At 44.0% G+C, this 10,901-nt stretch overlaps 1 protein-coding gene across 2 annotated transcripts in view; it reads left to right on the top strand.

Moving 5' to 3' along the window:
- The first annotated feature begins 500 nt into the window (after positions 1-500).
- The window catches only part of Gtf2a1 (general transcription factor IIA subunit 1), a 32,111-nt gene continuing 21,710 nt past the window's right edge, over positions 501-10,901 (top strand). The window contains exons 1-2 of one of the 2 annotated variants that reach the window (XM_036205837.1): positions 501-578; positions 4,371-4,472. In XM_036205837.1, the coding sequence (XP_036061730.1) occupies positions 4,458-4,472 (15 nt within the window). In that variant the 5' untranslated portion in view covers positions 501-578; positions 4,371-4,457. Of the gene's footprint in view, positions 579-1,512; positions 1,596-4,370; positions 4,473-10,901 lie in introns of those variants that run through there. The other variant, XM_036205836.1, reaches the window with a different exon arrangement.

Raw genomic sequence — 10,901 nt, 5'->3', positions numbered from 1 at the left:
GCAATAAAGTCGTCGGGTAGTCCACAATCTTGTGGATGGATCCGAGTTCCGTTTTCTTTCTTTTTTTCGTCATTTCTACCACCGTTAAGAAGTCCTGTAAAGATCACGCGAGATGGTAGGAGGCTGAGTCTTTGGGGGGCAGGGGGGTGCTGCAGCCAAACCACGCTATAGCCTCCATCTGCAGCGACAACACAGCTCAAAACGCCTTCGGGGAGCTAGCTCCTAGTTCAGGAATGCAGAGAAGAGCGAGCCCCAAGCTTTCTCCCATCATCTCCTTCAGACGTCCACACACAACTGTACCAGGTCTATCCTCGGCCAGAGGCGCGCGAACTTCCTCTCCCCGCCTGACCTCCGCTCACGAATCAAAAGATGACTCCGCATTTCAAACCGTCCCAAGCCCCGACCGCGCCCGCGCCCGCGCCCGCGCGCGCGGGGGAACCGGAAGCCGGGCCACGTGACGTGCCCTCCCTCCGCAGCCCTCCAGAGCGCCGGTACCCCCTCCACCCCCACCCCCAAGGCTACTCCACGCCTCATCCCCACCAGGGGAGGTCGGACGCCCACCCGAAAGCCGTTGCTAGGTACCCTTGAACTCGGGAGAGTGGTGGTGGTGGTGGTGGTGTGGGTGAGGGTGGGTGGGGGGGGTCACTAAAGAACCAGCGTCCTCCAGTTCCATCGCCGGGGCCAACTCCTGGCGGCACGCCACCCTGGGACGCTTCCGCCAGCCGTGTGCCCGCCACGTGATCACGCGAGACTTGGAAAAAGGCGGTGACGGCGGTGACAGCGGCGGCAGCGGCAGTAGCGCGCCTTTCTGGACTCGACTCCTCCCCCTCATCCCCCCCCCCCCAATCCACCCCGCCCCGCCACCCCCCCACGGCCCCTCCCACCCCGCCCCGCCCCCCAGCGACGCCCCGGCGCGCGTGCGCACGCGGCTCTCGCGGTGTCTCGCGCTCGGCCCCGCCCCCCGCGGCCCCCGCCCTTTCCGCCCCTCCCTCCCTCCGCCCTGTCTCTCGGCGGCAGCGGCGGCGGCGGCGGCGGCTCGCGCAGCTTGTTGGCTCGCTATATAAAGGGGAGAAACAGGCGGACCGGACGGCTGGAGCTGCAGCCGGTGGCGGCAGCAGCAGCAGCGGCAGCGTCGGCGGCGTCGGCGTCGTCGTCGTCGGCGGCGGCGCTGGGAGCGGTGACCGGTGTGGGTTTCCCTCCACGGCGCCCGAGTGGGGAGCGGGCGACGCCCCCTCTCCCCTCCCCTCCCCCGGAGGGGTCGTGGCTTGTATTTTTTTTTTTTTTTTTGTAATTTTTTTTTTTTTTTCCTTTAAGGCGATTCTCGAGGCTCTTAGCTGCGGGAGGAGTGCCCCCCTCCTCCTGGTCTCCCGCCTCCCGACTCCTTCGGGATCGGTTTTTGTTGAGAACATTTTGCCCCACGCTTTGGCGGGGTGACTTGGGTCACCCTCCGGGTCTGAGTTGTTGTTGGTTTTTTTTTTTTTTTTCTTTTTTCCTTTTTTTCTTTTTTTTTTTCCCTCCCCCCCCTTTTAAATCTCGTTCCCTTCTTGTTTGTGTTGTGTGTGGAAATGGCGAACTCGGCAAACACAAACACCGTGGTAAGGACGTGGTGCGGTGGCCGGCGGGGGCTGCGAAGGTTCCGGCGGCAGGCAACGGCCGGGGCGAGCGGGGGCGGGCCCGGGGCGAGGCGGCGCTCCCGACCCGGTTCCCCCTCCGCCCTCCACCGCCGCTGCCCGCCGCGGGCCGGGCCGGGCCTGGCCCGGCGGGGTGTGTGTGTGTGTGTGTGTGTGTTGGGGGGGGAGGAGGAGGAGGACGCCGACGAGGGCTGGCGGGCGGAGGGCGGCGGGGCCGGGGACGCCGCGGGGCGGGCCACGCAGGCCGTTGGGCCCTGACTTGCCGACCCCAGGGTGCGGAGAGGCGGGCGGCGACCCCACACGCGGGACCCGAACCCGGCCAGCCTTCCGAGCGGCCGCGGATCGAGCCCCGCGCCTGGGGAGCCGCTCGGACGCTGCCAAGGTCCGACGTGCCTTCGGGGGCTCTCTCTCTGGAGGTGGTGCTTTGGGAAGCCTGCAGTGGGGCCGATTATGTTAATCCTCCAAAAAGGAAAAAAAAAAAAATACAAGAGAAAAAAAAAAAGAGGTTGGAAAGCATGGCGAAGGGGAAGCAAAACCCCGGTGGTATCTTCGACTGGCAAAAGCACCAGAACAAACAAAGCCTTACAGTGAGTGGCCCAAGTGTCCCTGCATCCGCCTTGAAATTTGCCTACTTCTTCCCGCTGCTCCCTTTTTTGGTTACTTGCGATCACGTAGGTTTGCAAAAAGCAGTCACATAAAAAAAAAAATAACCTTTTCAATAGTCACCAACGCAATGTGATCACTAGGCCACCCCAACTCTTGATTTTTTTTTTATAACAATAAAACACGTAGTTTTTATCTTTTTAGTTTTTGTTTATTTTGTTTGGTGTTTTTTTTTTTTTTTTTTTTGGTCCGGCCCCAAACGCCGCAGAGCAGCCCGCAGCCGCCGGACCCCGTACCGTTGGCGACTCGGGTCGATCCATCATGGCTGCGGCCGCTTACCCTGCTTTTCAGTGCCTGCGCCTTGTGGTCCTCCTCCCTTTGGCTGCCCTGTTTATATAGAGCCATTGCCGCTCTCTAATATAGACTCTGCCAGGATGGGAAGGTGCTTTTCAGGCCTACGTCACCGCCTCTCCATTTAAACACCAGATCCGGCTTTAAATAGTGAGAGCTGCTGAGCGCGGGGCTGGGAGGTGCGTGCTCCCGAGACGAGAGGCGCCGGCGTGCGGAGCTCAATGTATTTCTAGGCTCCTTTCACGCCGAAATTTCGCTTCCGAGCCGGGAAGGCTGCTTTCACAGATCCGAGTGTGGTTTACTGTAACAGCCAGGGTACGCTGCCTTTGTTTGCAGTGGGAAGTAGGCCAGAATTGCTGCGTCGTTTTGGGTTTTCCTCCCTCCCCTTTAGTTATAGGATTTCATTTTAAATCATTTTAGATCACAGGATGATTTTTTTTTTTTTTTCCTTGAAGAGGTACTGTCCACATTCTCGGCTTAAAAAAATACATTGTACATGAAATGTTTCTCCCGCAGGGGACCTTGGTTTGTTTGGTAGTGTTTTGTTCATCAGTATTCAGGAAACGTCAGAAATACAGCTCCTAATGTTTCATGGTGCTTTCTTAAGACAAATACACAAGGCACGGGAGGTCCCTTGTGACTTGTGAGGTCTTTTTGCCCACAATGAATTGATATATAAGAGAGTACTTGAAGAGGCAGAGCCTAAACTGGATTTTAAGAATTAAAGATTGTTACTGGTTTAAATTGTTATCTGCGGTTAACATGGGGTCCAGTGTAAAAATCCACCCAGTTTACTTCATTGTGTGCCAGAAAATTAGTACCTTCTAAAAGGAAATTCCAGCGAATCACTTGATAATGCCACACACGTGGCCTCTAGTTTACAGTTTCAAAGTGTGGAATATTGTGGTTTGAAGGGACAAATCGAAATGACTGTCTGCATTGAAGACAAAAACTGGCTCAGGAGAAGGTTAGAATTTAAGCGTTTCTTTTTTCCTTCAAGCATAGTGAAACCAGATTTTTACCTAAGTCTGAATCTCTAAGGAAAAGATTTTGGGCTAACAGATTTCTAAAACATTTAAACATCTGGTTTGCTGGAAATTTGTTCTACCAGTTTCAAATTACACGGCCAATGTACATTTGAGGTGTAGCTTGAAGGTGTAAACCAGGGCAGGGAAAAAGGGGGTTATTATAAGATCAAATACTGATTAGACTTCTGGTTATGACCAGGAGATGACTAGTGAAGGAAAAGTTCCCCAAAGGCCAAGAATTGGAAAGGTTGTGAGATAGGACAGGGGTTAAACCAAGCACGGATAATAGGAACCAGACATTACCATAAACTATCATTAATTGTGATGCTTGATATTTTGCTCACAATCAAGGAAATTGTAACTGGGATTTGTATGGACTGTCAGTATATAAAGAACTTTGATTTATGAACTCCATTGCATAGCCTTATACCTCTATAAAATAGGTAGTTATCAAACCCAGTTTAATGAGACCAAAATATGTTTTATGGGTGTTTGTTTTGTTTGTTTGTTTGTGTTTATTTTTAAGACAGGGTCTCTATGTGGACTAGGCTGGCCTGGAACTCTGAAATCCTCTTGTCTGTGCCTTCCAAGTGATAAGTCTGGTTTAGGATTGCTATTTTTAAAGGCACAATTTAAAGTAAATTTTAGATATTGACTAAATGGCTTGTATTTAAGGGTCAGATATTTAATTAAGAATATCTTAAAGGCTGCTAAACTTTTGAAATCAGTTTTATTGAATCTTATTTTTCCTTTAAAGCCTAAATTGTATAGATCTGTGATTGAAGATGTTATTAATGATGTCCGAGACATCTTTCTGGATGATGGAGTGGATGAACAAGTCCTGATGGAACTAAAAACTGTGAGTTTGTCTCTTTTTAAAGAATATCACCCTCAAGGAAAACCCATTTCCTTAGTCACCAGTAAGTAACTTTCTCTAGGATGAATGTTTGGTGTTAAGGAGGGACACTGTGGTGTAGTGAAGGGTGGTAGTTCATTTTAAGCCCAGCTGTGCCATCTATTCTAACTTGTGGGCAGAGATCTTGTATTTCAGCTTCTTTTCCTCTAAGTAGTACAGACTTGGGAAATGGTTGTTCTCAGGATTTAATGTAATAAGTATAGAGAATACCTATCAAAATGCCTAATAGTTCTACTTGTTCATATGCAGTGTTTTATGGTTCAATTACTTGACATGTCAGTAACAGTTTTTAAATTTTTTTATAATCTTACTATATTTGTATTCTAGGATTTGTTTATGTTAGAGGGATTGAACAAATGCTTGATAAACGAATTTAGGTACTCGACTCAAATCCTTCTTGTAGGTACTAAATGCTCCATTTATTATGTAGTAAACATTGAGAGCTAGTTTTTCCCTTAAATTTATTCAGAAATACTTAGATCTGTAAAATGGCATTTGTGTGGGGGACTGGAGAGATGGCCCAGTGGTTAAGAGCTCTGGCTGCTTTTCCCAAGAAATTGGAGTTTTCAATTCCCAGCACCCACGTGGTGGCTCACCATAGTCTGTAACTACAGTCCCAGAAGATGCCCTCTTCTGGGCTCACAGGCACCAGTGCACAGGTGGTGTACAGACATTTATGCAGGCAAAACACCTAGAGACATAATAAAAATAAACTTTAAAAAGATAGGATTTGTGTAGAATGATTGAAATTGGAGTATTTTTGTACCGGTTGGACTAAATGCCCAAGTTTGAAAATGAAAATTTCATAGTTTATCTTTATTTTTGGTGTTTTTGAGACAGGGTTTCTCTGTGTAGCTTTGGTGCCTGTCTTGAATCTCACTCTGTAGACAAGGCTGGCCTTGAACTCACAAAGATCTTGCCTGTGCCTTCCTTGAGTGCTGGGATTAAAGGCGTGCGCCACCACCGCCCAGCCTATTTTTGGTGTTTTTTTGAGACAGGGTTTCTCTGTGTAGCTTTGGTGCCTTCTTAGATTTCGCTCTGTAGCCCAGGCTGACCTTGAACTCACAGAGATCCACTTGGCTCTGCCTCCCAAGTGCTGGGATTAAAGGTGTGCGCCGCCACTGCCCAGCCAGTTTATCATTTAAAAGTTGTATCCAGTGTGGTTGGAGAAATGACTCATTAAATAAAATAAGACTGCTTGCTCTGAAATTAAGAGGACCAGAGTTCAGATCTCCAGCACCACGTAAAAGCCAGGTATGGCCACATGTGCTTGTCATCCCAGTGTTTGGGGGATGGAGACATCTGGATCCCAGGAGCTCACTGGCCAGCCTGAAACTTAGCTCTAGGATTTAGTGAGAGACCTGTCTCCAGGCAAAGGTAGAAAGTGATGGAGGAAAGCTTAGCATCCTTCTGTGGCTCCACATGCTTACATACAAAAGTCCAGTGAGAAGCCAGCAGCTCAGCTCACACTTGTGTGCACAGTACTTACTGTACCTTTCTTTTAGAGCAGTAGGCTTGCTTTAGTTACATTTACTATGCTGATGACTATTTTAAAGAGGATGTATACTTATTGTATAGGGAAATGTGTTTGAAAGATCTGCATAATTCATTTTCAATGCATGTTGAAAGATCCATTCAAAGTATAAGCTATATTAGTAGATTTTACTCTAATTAAATATGAAAAGTTCATTGGTATATAGGTTGAGATATATTGCTGATTTTTCTTTTTTTTCTTTTTTTCCGAGACAGGGTTTCTCTGTAGCTTTGGTGTCTGTCCTGGAACTCAATCTGTAGACCAGGCTGGCCTCAAACTAACAGAGATCTGCCTGGGTCTGCCTCCCGAGTACTGGGATTAAAGGCGAGCACCACCACCACACGGCATATTGCTGAACTATTAAGAAATATTTTAAAATATCTTTTGCTTTTTCAACAGTGTAACTGTAAGAGAAATTTTCTTTCTACCCTTGAACCAAAGAAGTAGCAAAATGCAGAGGCAGATAGGAGAGCTGGATTCTTTCTACCAGTTTTTTGTTGTTGTTCTGGAAAAATTGGTGTCATTTATGTAAACATAGACCTTTATTTCATTTAAAAATCTTCATAACACTAAAAATACCTAAAATTTTTTAAAGTCAGAAATGGAACAGAAACTGATTCCATAAAGTTGTTCTCCGTGTTCCGTGGGATGTGAACCCTCCCCATCATCCATACACAAAATAATAAAACCCACAATGAACCTGAGGTCAGAAGACAGTATACCGTTGATTTAGAAATTGGGAGCAGTTCCTTTAGAGCTGTGTTCATCGCAACTAATAAATGGCTAGGAACATTAGCTGTGGTCTTCATTCAGATGTGGAAGCTAGAATTCAGCACTCACTTTAAGTGAAACAAATCTGAACTTTATTGTGGAGATGAAATATGTCTTAATATGTTGAAGCACCCATGAACATCTTCTAGAATATTCAGAAAGAATTTGCCAGTGTGCTAAAGGAGATGAGTAATATCTAGTAATATTAGTGAGATGAGTAGTGTCTAGTGGGAGAGAAATGTGTTATTAATGGTTAAGGATGCAAGTGTTAGAATATCTCTTCTGAAACAGGAGTTGGAACAGCATAAAGTACCTAAGTTACATGAAGGGTAAATAGAGATGCTTAGTAAATCCTTAATTTACCAGGGAATGTTTTACACTTTGCTGCACTCAGTGGTTGTTCTTACATTATATAATTTTTATAGGTGTGGAAATTAGCTTTAAGTACTTTAATTGGTTTATGGTAGGGGTCAATCTGGGATTTTATTATTTTCTTGACATACTGGAGAATTCAGTCTTCCTACTGGTCCCCATAACTGTAAGACATTCTAATTCAGAGAAACTGAGGTTGTCTTGGAAAAATCAAGTATCTTCATTTGCATGTTTTACATTTGAAAGTAACTCATTCAACTTTTAGTCTTCAGATTCTACCGTAATACCTGGCATATATGGCTGGCACTCAGTTAAATATTTTTAACAGATGTGACTCCAGAATCTTAACAATGCTATTTTTGTTGTTAAGTGGGGCATACTCTTTTTTCTTGGTTTGTAATAAGAGTTAAAGCTGTTTGACCAGATTGAACTTAATTCTCTGCACTAATTTTTTCAAGATCTCATTAGAATTTTCAGAATGTGCCCTAGATTTAACAGGTGGACACTAGTCCTGTCCAGGAGACAGCTTTCTACAAGTGATGTAAATGCTGTTGTGTCCATTGTCGACTGCATGCTACTCATGAGCCACATGTGGCTGTTAGGTATTTGGGATGTGAGTAGAGGAACCGAGGAATACACTTTTATTAATTTTACTTAATTTAAATTTAAATTACTACATGTGGCTAGAGATTACCAAAGTGAGCTACACAGATTTTCTTGTTAAAGTAAACATCCATTGTATATTTTATGATTTATAATGGACTTTGATTTAGCGCTAGCTTTTCTCCTTTTTTAATTGTTTAACAGATTATCAAAAGGTTTCTTTCTAAGGCTATCAGATAAAGTGGCAGATTAGATTATGAACTGAGATGCATGGTGAGAATGCCTGTAATTTAAAGCTTAACTAGATACTGCAGGAAATGTCATGATTAAAAAAAAAAAATCAGCCTAGTTATTGTGATCATTTCTGAATTGTTAGGAGCTGACTTTGATGTGTGGACTTTGGGAGGTGGGGAGGACATAAGATATAGTCGGTAAACTTGCATTTAAGTGGATTGTAGATTGGAGTAATACTAGAAAATTTCTTCAAAGTGGATAAGCAACTAAGGAGGGGCAGGTAGGAGAATCTGTACAAATTTGAGGCCAACCTAGTCTGCATGGTTCTAGGCCAGTCAGGACTACTTAGTGAGGCTATCTCAAAAAAGAAAGAAACAAAAATAAAACCCAAACAAACAAAAAGCCTGTAAAAACAAAAACTTAAATGATTGAAAACAATTTGTCAGACCTGCCTATATCAAAATAGCAAGTACAACTTGAAATATAAACCATGACCTTTGTACCCCTACCATTGCTGGAGCTTAAACCTAGAGCCTTGTGCTGGCTAATGCTCTGCTACCGAGCCACATCCCTTTGCCTCTGTGCTGATCAAATAGATTCATCAGATGAGGCTGAAAATGCAGGTTCTGTGTGTCTGTAGTTTATAGTGCCTGAGCTTTGGTGCTTTTGACATGTTGGATTGATTGGTGTGGTAGCAGATAAGTGACTTCTGCTCACTAGATGCCAGGAGCACCTTTTAGTTGTGTTCAGAAATGCTGTTGCTAATCTCCCCGAGGAAGTAGTAGCAAAATCACCCCAAGTTGAGAACCACTTTTCTAAATGTACCCTAATCATACATAGATACGTGATACACTGATAAAAAAATCTAGACTATAAATTGAAAAATTACCTACTTTCTATCCTTTGACAAGAGCATTTAGCTAGTAGGTAGTAGAAATGTGAACCTAGGTGTTCCATGAGATAAAAGATCTACTTTCACATTTCTGCCCTTGTCAAGGGATGATTAGAATTTACTTTTGAGTCAAACTATGAACTGCCCATTCTTCAGCAGTATGCTGGGCTAGAAATTTAAACAACTCTCCTGTTTTCACAAAATATCTAGCTCCTGGATAAAGTATACCACTAATTTCATTTCAGAGCTTCCAAAAGCTGTTAGGGAACTCAGCTTCCCCAAAGAGCAAAATGAAATAGAAAGTAGATGAAGTAACAGTGTGGTTAGAATAGAAGCTTGGATTAGAGCCAGCATTAGGGTGAGGCGAGTGAGTACCCAGGGTATAACATTCAGAGACACTGAAATGAGACTTCTGGGTTGTAATTATCCGATTTTTGCCTTCTGTTCTTGGTTGATCTAGGATAACTTGCCTAACTTCTTGTTCTTCAGGTTCTTTTTCTCTAAAGAAGGTGATGCTGTCTACATATATACTTATTATGTAGAACTAAGTAAAGTTTAGTTATTAAATAGTAGCACATACAGTTGTACACCTTAGTCTTTTGGGGAACAGAAGTTAAATTTTGTTTGTCAATTTTAGATACTAGGCAAAAATTGCTGAAGTGTGGGTATACCAGAATAGTTACTCATGGGAAAGGGAGTAAATAAAGTAAAAGGGCACTTCTAATTTTCTAAACAAAAGAAATGTTTAACAATTTAATGTTCCCATTTTCAGCATTACTAATACAGTTACTATGGCAAAAACATTGTAACATAGTTTCAGCAGCTGGTATTTAGAACCTGGAAGTTTTTGATGTAGGTAAAATTGTACTGAAGTGAAATGAAAGGACTGGAAGGATGGCTCAGCAGTTAAGAGCACTTGCCACTCTTACAGAGGACCTGATTCAATTCTCAGTTCCCACATGGAGAGTTACAACCATTCATAACTTCCGTTTTCCAGGGAATCCGAGGCCTTCTGACTTCTGTGGGTATCAGACACATACATGCAAGCAGGCAAAACAGTTGTACACATAAATCTTTTTTTAAAAAATGAAGATAAAGTATAACATGGAATACATCAAGTTTTACTTGATGGTATAAGCATGATGTTTAGTTATATGGTGTTGTTTTTATGTTTGTTAAGTTACTAGAACATTTCCCATGATTGTTGAGTCCTGTTTCAAGTTGACAATCCCAGCCCCTGCAGAGCTTTTGGCAGTATGTGGGACCATGTTCCTGTGTCCTGACTAGCTAACACCTTTAACATTTAGTAGGCAAGAACTAGGAATGTTTCATTTCCTGTGGGACCATCCTGAATGATACAGACATACTCTGCTTAAAATGCCAGTAGCCTGCTGTACAGAAAATAGATAACAATTGTTTTTTTTTTTTTTGGTCCCAAATTTGGTTTGAATATATTAAATGGGTGGTAAATTCTTAGTTATCTATTAGGTCCTGAGTAAAAGTCTCTTTATGAAGGAGTTCATTCAAAAGTAGAACTATTTCTAGTATGCATAGGGAGTGACTGCCATGTTCCCCTTTCCCTTTTGGAGCCCTGGTTGGCCTTGAACTCACAGATCCACCTGCATCTATCTCCCAAGTGCTGTGGATTAAAGCTGTGCACCATCATGCCCAGCCTTAGTGACTACTTTTCTTTGAAGCTGTGAGACTTGGATGCTTTCGTGTTAGAAGACTGCAGATTAAGAGCAGTGGGATAGTCTAAGGTTATTCATTGGAAGTAGTTCAGTACTGTAACACACACAGAACAAGTTACAGCAGCAGCTAGTCTACGGCAAACAGGATCTACTCCAGAGTGCAGCTAAATGGGGTAGGAGCATGGGACCAAGCCACCGGTTTTTAAAATAAGTGTATTAGTTTCCTCTTATCTGTGGTCTTCTTTCTTAAAAAATAGATTTTGTGTGTAAGTGTT

This window comes from Onychomys torridus, chromosome 14 (assembly GCF_903995425.1).
Source record: "Onychomys torridus chromosome 14, mOncTor1.1, whole genome shotgun sequence".
Lineage (NCBI taxonomy): Eukaryota > Metazoa > Chordata > Mammalia > Rodentia > Cricetidae > Onychomys > Onychomys torridus.
The sequence above is the reverse complement of the archived record's forward strand: the minus strand, read 5'-3'. Positions and strand labels throughout refer to the sequence as shown.